A 19,306-nucleotide genomic window follows, 5' to 3' on the forward strand; every position below is an offset into this window, starting at 1 on the left:
ACACAATTACTTTACAAGTTGACACGACACGACACGAAAATGACCCGTGAACCCGAAATTGGCACGAAAATTGTATACTTTTATATAATTTTTTACATATTAGAAATAACTTAAAATTCATAACATACTAAATTACAATAAGATCCATTGAAATTAAACAAATAATAGTATAAGATTTTGAGTATAACTATTATGATATCACAAATTCATAATAAAATAAAAAATATTTAATAAAAAACATACGTATTTGTTAATTTTTTACGAATTTCGTATAATTTCTGGGAGCTGAGACTATGTATTAAATTACTTGATATTTATTTACTCATTAAGAAATTAAGAAGACGTTTGATTTATGGATTTAAAATCATAATTTATGATTCTAATTTTTAAAATTTAAATTTTTTATGAGAAAAAAATACTATAGAAAATTAAAAATTATGATTTAAAACTAGAGACGAACTCTTAAAATAAATATCTATATCTGTTTCGTAATCCTCCTTTCAATGTTGTTAGCACTTTTTAACATTCACTAAATTCAGCTTGAATGCACCAACTTCGAGAATACCAAATTTTCCTTCCTTTCATTTTTTTTTTTGGCCAATATATCTACCCCAAAAAGCATAGGCTACAATACATTATATTTTTTAGATGTGTATAAAATCTGAACATTAAGTTTATATATCAAATAACAGCTGACAGTTTATTTTGACACGTTAGATTATTTATTTTCATCACACACTAGAAAAATGGAGAGATATTGCAGTTTTTTTAAATAGAGAATCATTGCAGTTCTATAGTCCAAATTCATATCATATATGACAATTCGTATCACGTATCGTGTTCGTATCGTATTTTGATCATTTTTTTTTAAATTTATAATCAACCCGAACACGAATTTTTTTAAAAACTGCAGCATGAACACGACACAACCACTTTACAGGTTGACACGAAAATGACCCGTGAACCCGAAATTGACACGAAAATTGTATACTTTTATTTAGTTTTTTACATATTAAAAATAACTTAAAATTCATAACATACTAAATTACAATAAGATCCATTGAAATTAAACAAATAATAGTATAAGATTTTGAGTATAACTATTATGATATCACAAATTCATAATAAAATAAAAAATATTTAATAAAAAACATACGTATTTGTTAATTTTTTACGAATTTCGTATCGTGTTCAGATTAGACAGGTCCAACCTGAAATTAACCAATATTTTTTATATTAATTTCAGATCAACCCAATCCGAACCTCTTTTTTCTCAATCATAACTTATAAAATTTGTGTCATTTTTAAATCGTGTGCGTCGTAACTCGTATTGTGAGCCCTAACTGCTATCTTTGTTACTCTCTATCTCTCTCATTTATTAACACATTAATGGTACCTCTGAGGCTATGACAATTCTAGGCTGAAACTCTCTCTTCTTTCTCTCTCTTATTTACTCCAATTTTAGCACTTTTGGGACCTTGAAGGTGAACCTGACGTGATATTTGAATTAATATAACTCTCTCTCTCTCTTTCTCTCTCTACGTATATATCGCAGAACTTCAGGATGTGCCAATTCCCCAGATGTTGGCTGCAAGCACGCTCCAAACAAACAACATTTATTACAGTTGAACCCACCTCATCATGTCAACAACTACGGGCTCTCTTTTCACTCAGCCTGTTGGACCTAAATCAAGGCCCGCATGAAGCTCGGCCCATCACAAGACATTCCAACACTTGACCAGACGAGACACCATTATCTAATTACAATCTATCCGAGTTCAGTCATATATACGAGTTTCTCAAGTATCTATACGTGTATATATATGTGTGTATTGGTAATTGAAAGTTTATATTACTGTTTATCGTCGTGAAACAACTAGTCTCATCTAATACATTATAGAAACACCAGCAAGACACTTGAAGTTGAAGTGTGCGCTACAAAACTTCAAAACTACTGCGCTAAAGTGCTATCAGTATGCTTATGTTTCTTGTATCCAATCAAGAGAAATGCTAAAATGTCACTCTTTCTGTCACTCTTTTTATCAATTTATGCATTTACTGTTTGACACGTGTACTCTACTAACATAATATATTATTATTTAAAGAGAAAATGATATAGTGAAATTCACATGTCATAGAGTGAACGCAGAAAGTAATAGAATGAGTGATGTTAACATTTCTCATCTAAATAAATATGTATGCGGTTTGTTCTGGACCTGAAATGAAACTCAGATTTAGAAGAGAAAAATGGTATATATTCTTTCTTTCTTTCTTTCCAAAATGGTATCACGAGCTTTTCCACTTGGCACCTGAATTCACTAGCTTCACGTAAGCCTTCCCAAAATCTTCAAAGAACAAGTCCTGATCGTTGGCGTACTTCGTCATCCATCTGTGCAAAAATTCGGATTTCTCTATAGTTAAACTGGTCAAAAGCAAATCTTTGTTATATCCCGGTTTATTAATTGTATCCAAATTTGTTAATAATCAGTAGTTGACTCAGATACCACACGTATTCAGCTTATGAGCCTAAGTTCCAAGCAAAGAATACACATAACAAGAAGTGCATTAAAATGATTTTGACAAGGAAAACACACCTTAAGCATTCATCATCCTCAGCAAGTGCACGATCTGATGGAAGTCCCACCATGCTTGACATACCACCTGCATGTGAATAAGAGATATAATCACTTTATCATGGCCCTCTAATATTGTTAGGACAGTGGACGATTCCACTTACCCGACTTCAAGGGCTTCTCGAGAAGAATTTTGAAATATGAATTGTCGAAGACATTTGGATCTCCAAAACCTTTACTCCCAAGAGTATGGGCTCCTGATAGAGCAACAAGATCTTGCACTCTATAAACGAAACCAAAAATAACTAATCAAGACATCATCCAATTTTGGTAATAAATATAGTGGGCTTGTCCTTGGTCCTTTGCCAATGACTATCCTATACCATAACATGAATGAATGAAGATTATAACATGATATTTATCTTATGTAACAACAATTTTGAAACTGTATAATTTTTTAGTTGTTCTTATATAAAGTAAATGTCATGTTACACCACCTATATTTTGACATGTAATCGTATGGAAGGTCTATCGAGAAGAACAGTAGTTGTTGCCTAAATATATTGGATATATATGCAACAATTTGAATACCCTGTTGAACGGGGAAGCGTACAAAAGTAACTGGTACAAGTTTTAATGTGTTTATATGCAATGCACATTAATTAGTCCAGGAAATTCAGGCACAGAGCATTGCGGTTGAACACCGCATGTGCAAGGTTCTGATCAAGAAAGACAGGCAATAACGTTTCAGCAAGTGGACCATGAAGAACTTGAATAAAACATTATGACTTAATCATATAACCATATTTAATGCTCGTTTCCTTGTAAGTGTGGCATATATGGTAATGTCATTTTCGCTTCCACAAAAAGACACATCACAGTAACTAGACTCAAGTACTCAACAAAATGAATTAAGAGTCAATAGATAGTAAAGAGTGTGAGTTGAAAGTGATAACATAACCAACTGGAGAGAAAGCTGTGATAGTACTGAGAGCTCGAGTATAGGGAGTTTCTTGTGGATTCTCTCTCTAAGGAGCGACGGAGGGGGGGGGGAAAAAAAAATGTTCTCTTGGGGATGGATTTTCTGGGTTGAATTAGAGAGTGAAAATCATCCGAGTTGTGTTGCTCTTTCTCTGGTGTGAAAAAAGATTTTCTTCCCATTTTAGAGCACAATCCTTTGAGTTCTTGCTTCTTTGTATGTGTGATTGACAAGACCAATATTTGCCAAGAACCATACAAGAACAGAGAAGCAAACATAGAGATTTACTTGGTTCAGGCTTTGAGAACCCTACATCCAAGGTGCAGGAGAAACCCCCCATCAGATGAAGAACAATTACACACTTGAAGATCTCTCACAAAACCACTCACACAGAGAATTACAAAGCTTTGGACCCAGTTTTTCCCAAATCCTCTCAGTTTCTCTCACTAGAATTCAATCCCAAAAGTAAAAAGTACAGAAGTGATTTAGACTTTTCTCGAAATGAATAATAATCTCTCAGTTACACAGCTTATTTATATTCCAAATAAACTAAGCTAAACTAAGGACTAATCAGAGTTAGACTTCTAACTACTCATGGTTAGCCAGCTATCAAGTTAGTTATAATAGAATAGACTGCAGTCCTAATCTATTACTAACCAACTTGCATAATTAAAAATAAGTCATAACAAGATGAGTTAATTCCTTAACAAACTCCACCTTAACTCTAATTTGATAATGGACTTGTCTAGGAGGCCTGTGAATCACTAAAACAATCAAGTTGGCAAAATATTGAGCAAGCTTACACCTTGCTCAAACTTACTGACAGGAATTGCCTTAATTAGCATATTTGCGGGGTTAACCAAAGTTGATATCTTCTCAACTTTGATTGTCTCTTGTGCAATTATATCTCTCACAAAGTGCAATCTAACATCTATGTGTTTCGTTCTCTCATGAAACACATGATTTTTTTACAAGTGTATTGCACTCTGTGAGTCACAATAAACCTCATCAGTATGCTCCTTGATTCCTAGTTCTTTAGGTCTCGTTCATTTCACCGATTTGAGTTTTCAGTTTTAGGTTTCTACAGTAAAAAGCTCTCAGAAAACGTCACATCTAACTTTTTCTACTACAGTAAAAAACTCTCAGAAAATATCACATCTCAGCTTGAATTGAAAACTTGAATTCACGAAGTGAACGAGGCCTTAGTGATTCCTTGAAGCCATATAGCTTCCTTGATAGCTTCAGTCAATGCCACATACTTTGCTTCTGTCGTTGATAAGGCCACAATGTGTTGAAGATTCGACTTCCAGCTTATCACATTCCCTCCAAGAGTGAACACATACCCTGAAACTGACCTTCTCTTGTCCATATTCGTAGCATAATCTGAGTCACAATAACCCATTATCACAGCTCCACCTTACCTTGATTTGTACACCAAACCAACATCAGAGGAGCCTTTCAAGTATCTAAGGAGACACTTAACAACATTCCAATGCTCCTTTGAAGGATTACTCATAAATCTGCTCACAAGGCAAACCCCATATGCAATAATCTGGTCGAGTGCCAATCATGGCATACATTAAGCTCCCTACAACATTCGAGTAAAGGACATACTTCATGTAGACAACTTCATCTTCTAGCAGTTCACCTTTCACTGACTTGAGTTTGATATGAACTGGAATTGGAATTGAAGCTGCTTTAACTTCACTCATACCAAACAGCTCTAAAACTTTCTTTATATATCCATATTGTGACAATGAGAGATACCCTTTATCCCTATCTCTTTTAATGTCCATCCCCAATATTCTTCTTGCCTCCCCTAAGTCCTTCATCTCAAATTCCTTTTTGAGAGTGCTCTTGAGCTTGCAGATCTCTTCCTTGTCTTGATAGGCAATGAGCATCCACATAGATCAACAGATAGATGAACACGTCATTTTTCAGTTCTTTAAGGTAGACACAATGGTCAAATTTGGATCTCTTGTATCCGTTTTCTAGCAAAAAGGTGTCAAATCTCCTATACCATTGTCTTGGAGATTGTTTCAATCCATACACGGACTTTTTCAAGAGACGCGCCATTTCTTCAGTCCCCTTCTTTATAAAACCTTTAGGCTGTTCCATGAAAATCTGCTCCTCAAGATTCCCATGTAGGAAGGCTGTCTTTACATCAAGTTGTTGTAGTTCAAGTTTCTTCATAGCTACGAGAGAAAGTAGTAATCCGATGGAAGAATGTTTTACCACAGGAGAGAAAACCTCGTGATAATCAACACCCTCAACTTGAGAATATCCTTTTGCTACAACTCTAGCCTTGAATCTGACTGGTTCAACACTCGGGATTCCAGGTTTTCTTCTGAAAATCCATTTGCAACCAACTATCCTCTTGTTCTCTAGTTTCTTGACTAGGATCCAAGTCTTGTTTTTCATGAGAGAATCCGTCTCCTCCTTCATAGCCAGTAACTTATCAGATGTGTTCTTACTATTACAAGCTTCTTCAAAATTGGTAGGCTCATCCAGTTCTATTGTGTCTCCAATATTCAAAGCATGTGAGACAATGTCAGCATGAGCAAAATGCACTGGTGGTCTGATCTCATTGCGGGGTCTATCCCGAGAGAGAACATAATCAGTGAGATCATTGTCTGGGACAATAGGTTGATCATCATATGTGTCAGTATCCTCCATATTCACAACATCATCATCATCATGGAATGTTGGTCATTAGAAGCATTTTCTCCACCTTGATCAATATCTCCACCTTGATCAATGTTTCCATCTTGATTTGTAGCTCCACCTTGAGCTTGAACATTTATATCAGTTTGGTATCCCAGCTCAAAAGTGAACAAATCATGCTGCTCATCTGATTTCTCAAAGAACCTTTGATCAGATTGATCAGTTTTATAAAACACAAATTCATTGAAAATGACATTTATGCTAATCACACATTTTTTCTCATCAAGAACCCACAACTTGTACCCTTTTACTCCTCTAGGATATCCTATACAAATAACCTTTTTACCTCTAGGGTTCAATTTTCCTTGGCTTTGATGCATGTAAGCAATACAGCCAAAAGGTCTTAAATGTGTGATTTTGGGAGGTCTTCCTGTCCATAAGGTTTCAAGTGTTTTAAAACCAATGGATGAGGAAGGGGATCTGTTACAAGGTAACAAGAAGTAGAGGTTGCTTTTGCCCATAACTTCTTACCTAAACCTGACTCATGCAGCATGCACCTAACTTCGTTTAACAAAGTTCTATTCATCCTCTCAACAACACCATTTTGCTGAGGGGTTTCAGTGCAAGTCCTATGTCTCTCCATACCATTGTGAGTGCAAAAATATGAAAAAACCTCATTACAATACTCTAAACCATTATCAGTCCTCAGTACTTAAATTTTCTTCCCAGTTTGGTGTTCCAATAGTTGTTTCCATTCCCTAAACTTCTCAAAGGCTTGGTCCTTAGTTTTTAGGAAGGAGGTCCACACTTTTCTGGAGAAATCATCAATAAATGAAATGAAATACTTAAAATTAGAGAGTGAGAATGGTACCTTAGAGGATCCCCACAAGTCTGAGTGTACATACTCTAGAATTCCTTTTGTCTTGTAGGTTGCATGAGAGAACTTCAATCTATGAGATTTTCCAAAGATGCAAGCTTCACATATATCAAGGGCACTGATTTTCTTAGAATCAATGACTCCTTGCTTGCCCAATTTCAGTCAGCCCCTTCATGCCAATATGTCCAAGCCTCTTGTGCCAAATCAAGGTCTTGTCAGTCTTGTTTGTCAGAACAGCTGCATCACCAGAGATAACAATCCCTTGTAGAATGTATGTTGAAGTTTGCCTTTCAGAACAACTAGAGAGCCTTTCATAACTTTTAGGTTTCCTTTTTCAGATTTATAGGCGAAACCTTTCGAATCCATCATGCCGAGAGAAATAAAATTCTTCTTAGATCTGGCACTAACCTCATATTTTCAAGTCTTTTGATAGAACCATCCCACATTTTGAATACCATAGTTCCAATATCTGCCACTTTACAGGATTGATTGTTGCCCATGAACACAGATCCTCCATCTAGTGGCTTGAAATCACTTAACCAGTCTCTTCTTGATGTCATATGAAAGTGCAACCCGAGTCCAGTACCCACTCATTCTTAGAATTACTTTCAGATACAATGAGAACCTCTGCCACTTGATATCCTTCAGAGACATTTGCAGAATTAGATTTCTGAGAGTCTCCTTCTTGTGTCTTCTTTCTTTTGGGGCAAAATCTCCTTATATGTCATTCCTTCTGACAAAACCAGCACATTTTTAGGTTCTTGTTCTTGGATTTTGATCAGGATTTGTTCCTCCCCTTGGACTGGTCTCTCTTTTCTGGTCTTCCTCTAACTTGAAGGCCTTCTCCACCCGATTTGTTTTCTTATTTTTCTTCATTTCAAGATCCCTTGATCTTAAAGCTCCCAAGACATCTTCCAGGAATAATGAATCTCTACCATATTTCATGGCGGTTTTCACATCACTAAAAGGCTCATGCAGAGAATTTAGAAGAATGATTGCTTGATTTTCATCATCAATCTTTTCACCAATATTTGACAATCCCACAGTGATGATTTTGAAATCATCAAGGTTATCTTCTAGGGATTTCGTCGGATCCATTTTAAATCTGAACAATTGTCCCTTAAGAAGAAGTTTGTTGGACAAAGTCCTTAACATACAAGGATTCTAATTTTGCCCAGACCTTCAAAGCAGCATCTTCCTCATTTGCTTGTCTCAGAATATTGTCTGACAAATTAAGAATCAAGAGATTGTAGGCAAGTTCGTTTATCTCTACTTCGTCAGAGTCCTTCGTTCCTTCTGAGAATCCATCTATGGCTTTCACACATTTCTACTGTACCATAATCGCTCGCATCTTCTTCTTCCACATGTTGAAATCACCACGGCCGTCAAATTTCTCGATTTCAATCTTTGCGGAACCCATTCTTGGTCTTCCTTCTTGATTCTTGCTGATGCAGATTTGGTCTTCACTTAAATTCCAAGCTCTGATACCAATTTGTGATCGACAAGACCAATATTTGCCATGAGCCATACAAGAATAGAGAAGCAAACACATAGATTTACTTGGTTCAGGCTTTGAGAACCCTTCATCCAAGGTGGAGGAGAAAGCCCTCCTAGAAAATCCACTATCAGACGAAGAACAATTACACACTCGAAGATCTCTCACAAAACTACTCACACAGAGAATTACAAAGCTTTTGACCCAGCTTTTCTTGAATCCTCTCAGTTTCTCTCTCTACTTTCTCTCACCAAAATTCAATCCCAAAAGTAAAGAGTACAGAAGTGATTTGGTCTTTTCTCGAAATGAATAATAATCTCTCAGTTACACAGCTTATTTATATTCCAAATAAAATGAAGCAGAACAGAATTGGAATTTTCTGATATCCCATTAGAAACAATTCGGGTACATATATATACACAAGGATCTGTTGAGATTGATCCTGATTTCTAGGAGCTAAATCTAATATTAAAGGAAAGTCAATTACAGCTATACACAATAGAATAATATCTCTAGTAACTATAGATCCACAAAATCAGGAAACTAACTAATGCCCTATACGGCTAGTTTGAATTCCTGCATAAACTAAGCTAAACTAAGGACTAATCAGAGTTAGACTTCTAACCACTCATGGTTAGCCAGCTGTCAAGTTAGTTATAGCAAAATAGGTTGCAGTCCTATTCTATTACTAACCAACTTGCATAATTAAAAATAAGTCATAACAAGATAGAGTTAATTCCTTAACAGTACGATTTCTTTACTGCTGAGTTCTGGGATTTATCTCAACATAAATGCTTATATCCAAAGACTGTATTTGTTTATCTGACCACCCCCACCCCCCCCCGAACTATGAATATAGTGCATCTGATTAGAAATTATGATTATTTTTATAAATGCCCTCGAAGTATGTACCCTGTTTCAAAATGCCCCCCGATTTTTCAAAACGATTCAAAGCACCCCCTGATGTATAGAAAACATATCAAGTTACCCCTTCTGTCTACTTCCGTTTATAAACTTAACAGTTTTGCTGGTGTGGCGATAATTAGAGACATTAATTTCTAATTAACTTATAAAAAATCACCATTTTTGAGCCATGGTTTGCTTCTTGTCCATGAGTTTCCTTAGCAAAACCAGATGTTCAACGCTTTTGGAAAAAATATCCAAATCAAAAGAACACAAAAATTTCAAGAGAAAAACATCTGGAAAAATATGCAGATCAAAAGAACGCTATAATTTCAAGAGAAAAAAATTTTGCTTCTCAATCCAGTTTTGCTTGAGAAAACATCTAGAAAAAAAAAATTACTTCTCATTCCATTGAGAATTATGCTTCTTGTCCATAATACCATGTAGAACCAACTCTCATTTTAAGACGCTAGTGTACTAAGATAAACTCAAAGCAAATTTGCTTCTAGTCCATGGGTTTACCTTTGCGAATGCTCATACCAAAAAGTAAATCCAGACGACCACAATCAATACTTACCTTGCAAACACGACCAAATCACAACCAACCCAAACACTTACCTTGCACAAATCACAGCCAACCCAATCTTGTCAAGGCAATTCAAAGGAGAAAGAGGAAAAAAAAATAAAATCCAACCAACCCCTTCAAATCCACCCCGTCACGAGGAAGCCTTCCCATCGCACAGCCCAAGCCGCCGCGAGATTGAGCTCGCCATCGCAAACCCACCTGCCGTCGAGAACTCAGCCCATCGCAAACCAGCCTTCTGTCGCAAGTCTAGGTCGTCGCGATATGGAGCTCCCATCATTAGCCTCTCTGCGCTGTTGCGAACCCACACCCCGTACAATCTTCACCGTCGTGAGCTCACCCCACCACAAGCCAGCCCCCACCGTCGTGAGCTTCCACTACTTTACACCCAAGAGAAGAATACCGGTTAGAAGCTTTTAGAACTTTCAGGACTTTCTTTTTTCCTTTTGAGTCTTAATATTTAATCATTTTTATAAGTTAATTAGAAATTATTCTAATTATCTCCGAATGACCCGTCACATAAGCAAACCTGTTAAGTTTATAGACAGAAGTGGACGGAATGGGTAACTTGATCATTTTTCTATACATCAGAGGGTGTTTTGAGTCGTTTTAAAAAATTGAGAGGCATTTTGAAATATGATACATATTTCGGGGCACATTTATGAAAATAATCCTAGAAATTACTATTTGATCAAGGAAACCATGCTCAAGATCACAATAACATCTTTCCATAGAACACATGTACGAGGAAAAATGACATTTTCTATATGTATATACTCACGATAAGCCTTTTCTCTGAAAGCCTTGTTTCAAAGCAGAAGCATTCTGAGTTTCTTGAGGAAGTTTCCCTTCAGGATCAGGCTCCCTACAAGCACCAGATTTTAATTATGTCACCACCGAGTTCTTGTATAGTTAAGAACAATTCAGAGTGGTATTTGGTTGATACTCGTAAACTTAATGCCACAGAGAAAATTGAACTTGATTTTTTTATCCCTTGATTCATGTTAAAAACCATATTGACACAATATTAACTTCAACGCTATACAAGATTACGTTGAATCTAGCCGGCCTAATGCAACGGGGATTGTCGGACCTCCACATAAAGAAACAGCTTCAGCTCCAGCTACAGCAATCACGTCTGCCCAAGATACTAATCATTGAAAATAAGCGCATCAGTGTGCCTTTCTTAACCATTTATTACTTCCGAAACCGTTTCTAACTTCACTTTCAGAAGATGAAAACCTCGTTGTACTGCTGAATCCACTTCTGTCTTTGCTTTCTCTACAATCTAAAGAAAAAAAGTATCCACTTAGGACATAGCTAGTGATGAGAAATAACCAAATCAGCATAAAGTTTGTGCAGAGAAAGGGAGAGAGCGTGCCTTCAGAGGGCCTTTAAGACCAATATTTTCAGCTCTTTCAAGTTCGAATCTAATCGAGCCATTCATACCGCCTGCAGTTATAATGCAAAAGCTCTGAAATCTCAGCAGATAACAATAGTGTTGGTTCAAATTTGTTGACAATAATCTTGAGTCTCACTAATAGATACCTGAATTATCATTCACATCAAAGGTCCCAGCATCATGAAAAACCAAACGGAGTACACCAGCAGCCCTGCCCTTTGGGACTACTTTCCTAATCTCATCCTTCATTACCTGATATTCATTTTTGCCTGACCTTTACATATATCATCATACACAAATATAGCAACTGTCATTGTTTGTGTCAACTTATAACTAAGTATAAAAGCTCAAAAGAACGTTGTGACAAGTTAATGAAAATGGAAATTGCTAAAAGCTAATGGGGGGCGAACACCACCATTAATGGGGTTTTGATTCTTTGAGACAAAATGCAAGAAAAAAAATTGAAGCTTTTTTCCAAACAAACAAGAAAAAGGAAAAAAAAAAAGGGAGCCTTTTCTTTGTTCAACTTACTCTGCTGCTTTTGCAACAACGTTGTCCAGGGAATTGCAAAAAGGAAGAAGGAATGGCAATGTAGCGGAAAATACAAGTCCCCTTCTGTTCCAAACACGTTCATCTGCTGTGACCATCACATATTATGCATCAGAGAGAGAGAGAGAGAGAGGAGCAATTTCAATGCAAAATTTCAAATTTAACTTGAGAATTTTCTGTTTCGTTCCCGGATAAACTAACAGAAGAAGACTAGAGAAAGGCCCGAAAACTTTTTTCTCACTTTCTTTCACTTTGATTCATTTTCCAAGCTACCAAACAAGAGGCTCCAACGTGGAACGGGTGCGAAGGAGGAGAGATAAGAGATATTACCGGAAACATCGTCGGTGTTGGTCTTGGGGCGAGAATAAGAGGCTCTGGTAGAAGTGGCGCCAAAACTGGGGGAAAAAGGGGTTGAAGAGCCGACAGGTTTGGCGGGAACTTTGAATTTGCGGCGGAGGGAGGAGGACGGTGGAGTGGCGGCGATGAGAGCTGGGCAGAAGTAAGTGGACGAAGAAGCCATCTGTGATTGTGATTGTTATTGTGATGGACGGTCGAGATTTTCTGATTGGGCTAGCTTGTAACTTCTTGAGTATCCTTCCTACAGTAGAAAATTTGTCTCGGCTGGAAAGTTGTGGAAAATTTCCTCCCAGTTCTCCAATACCAAATTGGGGAAATAAAAGATGTGTCAGAAAGTTTGGTGACCGGCGTTTCGGATTCCCTGTGCTCGACTCTCGATGAGCTCTCTGAGTTGAGGATTGCATAGCGGTTTCGTTGGTGTAGTATTATGTCTAGTTTCACTCACCGTTTGAGTTTTTGTAAACATTTATGTTTAGCTTGGTGAATTTAAATTTTTAATTTAAATTAAAATGTAATATTTTTTAAAAATTTTTAATTATAATAAAAAAAGTTAAATGTGATATTTTTTTAAAGTTTTTAACTGTAAAAATATATAATTAAAAATTTGAATCGGTGAAATGAACGATGCCTTAATTTATAGATTCAAATCATAATTTAAAATTATTTTTATTTTATGTATATTTTTTATGAGAAAAAAACACTATAAAAAATTATGAATCATAATTCAAAATTAACGTCTCGTTCATTTCACCGATTCGAGTTTAGAATTCAAGTTTTGCTACAGTAAAAAGCTCTCAGAAACAGTCACATCTAACTTTTTTGCTACAGTAAAAAGCTCTCACATAAAGTCACATATCAACTCGAATTAAAAACTCGAATCAACGAACTAAATGAGCCATAAATAAACAAACATCCCTTTTAATTTCAGCTTTATTATTACTGTTAAAAATTCTCAAAAAAATTAAATCTAATTTTTTTTATTATAATTAAAAATTCTTATAAAAAATTATATTTTAACTCAAATTACAAACTGAACTATGTATCCTGCTCGACATAATTACGTTGTTGTCCTTTTTACCAAAGGGAAATGAAGAAAAATTTTGTGCAGCAAAAACGGAAAAATCCAATTGACCGCGAAAACCAGAGGAGTTTTGAGTCTTTTGACCGCGACTCACGACCCACGTGCACAAAATTGGTAAAGACTTGGCAAAATAATTCCATATCAATTATAAATCTCTTTTATTTATTAGCCGAAAAAATTATTAAAAACAAGTAGCCGGAAGCACGTGCAAAGCCTGTCGTTTTAAACGTTCATTATGGATTTTAAAGTCTAAGGGCTCTTCTTTTACCCTTTTTAGTTAAGTGATTTGAGTATAAATTTTGAGTTGAGTTTAAGTTATAACTTAAGTTAAAATTATAACTTGAGTTTGTATTTAGTTGTGTACATTTGAGTTATAGTTTGAGATAAAAATCTTTTTGAGTTTGTGTTTGAGTGAGTCAAAACTTAAATTTGTATTTAGATAGTATTTTAATAAAAACTCAATGTTGATGGAATATTTTAATAGGGTAGATGAGTGAGGTTTTATTCGTCTTTTCGTTGTCAACGTATAGAAAAAAAATCATCTCAATCAGAATTAAAACGAAAAAGTTATAGCATTTTTAAGAATAGAAAAAATACTGTTCATTAATTTGAGTTTAAGTTTCTGAACTCAAGTTGAAGGGAAAACGAACTCGAGTTTTAGTCCTAAACTTGAGTTCAAACTCGAGTTTAAACTTAAAAGAACATGAACTTAAATAAAATTGTAACTCGAATTTTTTTTTTTTTTTTAACTAAAAAAAAGAGCTGCCGAATAGCCCCTCATTACTTGAGGTTATCCATGTCCTCCACCTTGAGGTTATCCATAATTGAAGCTATTATTATTTTTTTCGCTAATAATTGAAGCTACTATTATTTCTTATCATTTCCACGTTTTTTTAGAATTTTCCTAATTGATGTTCATTTCGTTAATTAATGTCGTTTAGCCAGCTCTGTTTTCTTACTCAAGGCATTAGCGACCTGATTGGTTCGTCCAAGCTTAATACTTTTCCTCTGTTTGTTAAATTTTTCGCAATAAAATGTTGTTTTTTAAGGTATATGATGTCGTTTTTCAAGTTGTGGCCCTTATCGTACTAATCTTCGAGTTTTTTTTTTGTCGTTATTGTTACTTTTCAAGATCTTGTTGCCTTTTGAGTTTCTGTCGTTTCGTCAGTCAATTGTCGTTTAGGAAATTAATGTCGATGTCGTGTTTTAATGATATTGCTGTTTTGTAAAATGTTGTCGTTTCTTAGCATCTTTTCTGGTTATTGTCGTTTTAAGATTTTATCTTTGATTTTGTAATTTTGTTGATGTTGGTTTCTAAAGTTAGTCCTATATCTGATCAATGTATTTTTATTCAATGTCCTTTCATAATTGTTTGTCGTTTTTACGTTGTCAATTTTAAGACATTTTTTCTTATAATTATTTCTAAGATATTGTTGTTTCTTATGGTTATGGTCTTTCAAAACTTCAAACAATTCCTGTCATTTTTATAACTTAAATGTTGTACTTGTTTAGTGGGTTGTTGTCGCTGTTGTTGGGCTTTTCTTTTTCCACATTATTTTCATTTTCATTTGGTGGATTGCAGTTTCTTGGGATTATTTCAGTTTTACTATTTGTGTTTTTGTTTTTATTCGTTTCTCTAATTTCTTTCATTTTAATGGTCATCGTCGTTTATAGGATTGATGTCGTTTCCCGAACAATGTTGATTTTGATGTTATTGCTTTGTAATGGCTGATTTAGCAGTTATTGAATAAGAAGTACGTCAAAAAAAAAAAAAAAAGATCATTGAGATCATTGGCTTTTTTTTTTATAACTATTCACGTCATATTCTATTCATCCCACGTACGATTTTGCCGATGGCTACAGATTGCGTAGCAAATAGCTCGTTCATTTTACCGATTTGAGTTTTCAATTTTAGATTTTTACAGTTAAAAACTTTCAAAAAATATCACATCTCAATTCGAATTAAAAACTCGAATCCGTGAAGAGAACGAATGTTTCAAAGTAGGTTGATACTCTAACTCGGTTGGGGAAGTGATTTTCTGTTTGGTTACTGAGAAAAAATGTTGACTTCTTCAACACAACACTCATTCCACTTATATCTAATATAAGTTTTAAAAACTATGACATCTTATTCTTTATACTGGCAAAAATTTCTCAACTTCATCCTTTATTAATCATTTATTATGATCCCCCTTTTACGAGTTCATTAGGAATGTTTTAGCAGGTTTTGCACTTGAAATTATCAAATTAACAATGGAAATCTCTTTTGAGGGGGGGAAAAAAAAAAGAAGCAAAGTTTGATCTAATATCCATATTCAAACTCTTTATTTACAGAGAACAAGCAATAACGCGAAAACAACTGAACAAGAGCTGCAATATATATACATATATATATATGGAGATTTGCTAATTGTAACAAAATTTTTAGTGATACAAAAAAAAAAAAAAAGGAAAAGAAGATATTGAGTGTGTAAAATAACTAACAAATCCATTAAGAGGAACAACTAATATTGATAATGTGTTATCTTGGGCCTGAAAGACGCACTGCAGAGAGATAGGCATCACTGTTGTAATCCGAAGGACCCGAGGAAGTTCCCTCATCACTGGTTGATTTCAAGAAACCTGAGGAAAAACGAGAACCCAATGGAGAAGATGATGGAGGGTTTGGAACAGTACATAGACCTTCAAGCATTTGGACCACTTTGGTCATTGATGGTCTCAAACTCATGTCTTCTTGTATGCACCACAAGGCAACCTTAATGGCCGTCGAAACCCGGTTGTCGTTTACTTCGGTTTCCACCTTCCAATCAAGGATTTCCCTCAGTTTCCCTTCTTCCAACATCTTGAATGCATAAGATGGGAAATGGGATTTCTCAGAGCTTTCTCTCGGGTCATAGTTCTTTCTACCTCCAATGATCTCAAGTAGTAGCATTCCATAACTGTAAACATCACTCTTCTCCGAAATGGCGTAGTTTGTGATCCATTCTGGCGCCAGGTATCCCCTTGTGCCCCTCATTGTGGTGAAAACATGGCTTTGCTCGCGTGTCATCAGCTTTGCCAATCCGAAATCGGAGACTTTCGAGTGGTAATTGTCGTCAAGGAGGACGTTTTCCGGCTTAATGTCACAGTGGATGATCTTTGCATCGCAATCTTCATGGAGATAAGCCAGTCCTTTGGCAGTTCCCAATGCTATGTTGTATCTTGTGTCCCAATCCAACAAGTGATCGTCCTCTTTGTTCTTCCTGAAGATCCATTTGTCTAAAGACCCCTTTGCCATAAACTCGTAAGCAAGAAGGCGGTGGCTTCCTTCCGCGCAGAAGCCCCTAAGTCTGACAAGGTGGAGATGATGAATGCTGCCAATGATGCTAACTTCTGCTCGGAACTCTTTCTTTCCCTGCCCAATTCCTTCCAGCTTTTTCACAGCAATTCTAGTCCCATCTTGGAGAACCCCTTGGTAAACCGAGCCAAAGCCTCCTTGACCAAGTTTCTGTGAGAAATTGTTTGTTGCAGTTTGAAGATCTCCATAGCTGAAACGGACAGGCATTCCGGACAAAGTCTCAAGGAAATTGTCCTCTTCCGAGGTCTCATGAGGGGATTCAGGCAACTTTTTCTTTCTCTTGTGATAACAATAACCAAGATAAAGTAGGAGACCAATGACAAGCACTGTGGCAATTGCAATTATAACAACATATGGGAAGTGCTTCCGGCTGCTTTCATCTCCTGCTGCGTTTCCGCCGCTGCCTCCTCCGTCGCTTGAGACCTTAATGTATGAGACGTAGCCAGAGCCTTTTTCAGAACTCTGGAAGTTGCCTACTCTATCGAAATGGAAACACTCGCTTGTGCTGTTTTGGAAGAACAAGGCGAGGCATGAGCAGTTGTTTTGGCAAGAAGTTTTGCAGCCACTTAAGTTGCCTTTCGAAGAGGGTGCCACGAAGCCAAGCGCAAAATAGTAGACACCATCTCCAGCATTTACGAGCTCTGTAGACGTGCTCTTCGAACCATCACAGGGAGAGACAATGCCTGATGAGCAATTGGGACGGGAGCTGAGGCCCGAAGGGCATTGGCACTTGTTGTCACTTAAACACTCATAATAAGCATCACAATGCTCTGGTGTACTGCAAGGATCACTTGGTATTTTTGTCGGTGAAGGGCTACCAGGTGATTGAAGGTCGGAGAAAGTGATGAATCCTTCATTTCCCAAAACTGCAATCCAAGTTGCATTAGCATCCGCGGAGTTGTCTGCGAAAATAAATTGCCAAAGCAAGACCTTGTTCTTATCATAGAATTTCCAAGAATTTGCATCTATGGACGCCACACTGGCCACCCCACCATCTTTGTTGATTGTCTTACGAGTGTCCTTTCCCATAGACCAATAAGGCTGCGGGGTTTCAAAACCTGCATAGAGAATCATGTCGCCGGACTTTATTTCGAGAAAATAGGACAAGTTTTTCAAGCTCGGATTGCTCACAAGTTTCATCCCTTCTACAAAGTCCTGTCCCCACAAAAGAGTATCCGTTGGATGATTAAAACTCTCCCAAATTATGCCATTACCATCATCACCCACCAAAACTAAATTCCCCGAATCTCGCAATTCCATCGCAGAAGCTCCTTTGCCCCTGGTATCTATGGACCAAACCACACTCCCACTCTTTTCCAAGTGGACGCTGCCCTTTTCATCAAACACAAACTTGTCAGAATTCGAAACCGGGGAGCCTTTATTTGCAGTCCAAACCACTTGCCGAGTCTTCATGTGGACGATGACTAGCAGAAACAATTTGACATCATATGTGGTGGTAGTGAAGCCAAAAGCAAACTCGGATTTGTTGGACAAAAGAAACAAGCCATCGTTGTCGATCCAATTCATTTGAGAGCCTTGATATCCGGGACTAATTTTGCCAATACTTCTAGTACTAGCCATGGAGGTTTCAGACAGAAAGAGAATCTCCAACCATATGGAGATCATGTAGAGAAATAACTTCCCAAGTCCCATGGCTACTTTTGGGGAGATTAGAAGAACAATTTAGAGAAGTTTAATCAACCCCAAGAAAGGGTCATGAAGGAAAAAGAGGAGGATTGTGAAAAAGAGAGTAACTTTTGATATGAGTTGTTTACACGATGAGTTAGTAAATCTCAAAAATCAACTGAATCTACCTAATTCAAGATTCCTCTGAGCAAAACAAAAAAAAAACAAAAAAAAGGAGAGATTACCTCTGAAAAGAAGTGAATTCTAGACCAAAAGCTCAAAACTTGGAATCATATATGTGAAGAGAAAATGGCTTTTCAACCACGGATTTCCGAATCCCAAGGCCCATATTCAGCTTTTCTCGTATCCAAACTTTTCCATGGAAATTTAACAAGGAACCTTTTGTTCCAACTTTTTCAATAGAAGACAAATAGCCCAAAATCCCCAACCGAGCTCAGATTTGAAAACGAAAGAATTGACATTTAACAACTGATGAGAAACCGAAAAAAAAAAAAAAAATCATTGGTCACTTGGATTACTAGAAGATGAGAAGAAAAAAACACGTGTCACGATTTGAAACCCCGTCTTTAACTCTTAAACCAGGCATGAAAGTAAGAGAGAAAGAGAGCAAGTTGCAGAAACTCTATGAAAAAGAAATAAAATTTACGTGAAGAAAGAAGGAGATAAAACAGAAGAGGTTCGTATAAGAGACTGAAAAGAGAAGTCAGCAATAAATGGATGAAGGGAAAAGAAAAGAAAAGAAAAAGGAGTGAAGAAAAGGAGGTTTCTCACCTCATTATGTTGGTGAGGTTGAAGAGAAGCGAGTGGATTTTGCGGACATGGGTTTGTCTGGATTTTTCCTCAAAATCAGTTTTTTGTA

General features: G+C 36.4%; 2 protein-coding genes across 3 annotated transcripts; both read right to left on the reverse strand.

The window, feature by feature from the left end:
- Positions 1–2,145: 2,145 nt before the first annotated feature.
- Positions 2,146–12,799, reverse strand: LOC21387990 (putative L-ascorbate peroxidase 6). Of its 2 annotated transcripts, none has more exons than XM_024161828.1 (10): positions 12,356–12,799; positions 12,008–12,110; positions 11,623–11,750; positions 11,456–11,526; positions 11,317–11,362; positions 11,128–11,224; positions 10,856–10,939; positions 2,738–2,856; positions 2,595–2,661; positions 2,146–2,389 (listed from the first exon to the last, which is right to left on the reverse strand). In XM_024161828.1, the coding sequence occupies exons 1-10, from the start codon at positions 12,543–12,545 to the stop codon at positions 2,287–2,289; spliced, it is 1,008 nt and encodes a 335-aa protein (XP_024017596.1). In that variant the 5' UTR covers positions 12,546–12,799; the 3' UTR covers positions 2,146–2,286. The 2 variants fall into 2 exon arrangements, with proteins under 2 accessions (XP_024017596.1, XP_024017595.1); XM_024161827.1 differs by having other exon boundaries at positions 12,008–12,113.
- Positions 12,800–15,907: 3,108 nt separating this feature from the next.
- Positions 15,908–18,556, reverse strand: LOC21387992 (G-type lectin S-receptor-like serine/threonine-protein kinase SD2-5). The gene has a single exon (XM_010092302.2). The coding sequence runs from the start codon at positions 18,451–18,453 to the stop codon at positions 15,985–15,987; it is 2,469 nt and encodes an 822-aa protein (XP_010090604.1). The 5' UTR covers positions 18,454–18,556; the 3' UTR covers positions 15,908–15,984.
- Between the last annotated feature and the right edge of the window lie 750 nt (positions 18,557–19,306).

Source organism: Morus notabilis, unplaced genomic scaffold (assembly GCF_000414095.1).
Source record: "Morus notabilis unplaced genomic scaffold, ASM41409v2 Scaffold1746, whole genome shotgun sequence".
In the NCBI taxonomy this organism is placed as follows: domain Eukaryota; kingdom Viridiplantae; phylum Streptophyta; class Magnoliopsida; order Rosales; family Moraceae; genus Morus; species Morus notabilis.

What these genes read in the sequence shown, in the direction of transcription:
- LOC21387992 (XM_010092302.2), bottom strand. Translation starts at nt 18,453, where the DNA reads ATGGGACTTGGGAAGTTATTTCTCTACATGATCTCCATATGGTTGGAG.
- LOC21387990 (XM_024161827.1), bottom strand. Translation starts at nt 12,545, where the DNA reads ATGGCTTCTTCGTCCACTTACTTCTGCCCAGCTCTCATCGCCGCCACT. An exon ending in GGATTCAGCAGTACAACGAG is followed by an intron (nt 11,225 to 11,316) that starts GTTTTCATCTTC and finishes TTCAATGATTAG; the next exon opens with TATCTTGGGCAGACGTGATT. An exon ending in CGAGAAGCCCTTGAAGTCGG is followed by an intron (nt 2,662 to 2,737) that starts GTAAGTGGAATC and finishes ATTCACATGCAG; the next exon opens with GTGGTATGTCAAGCATGGTG.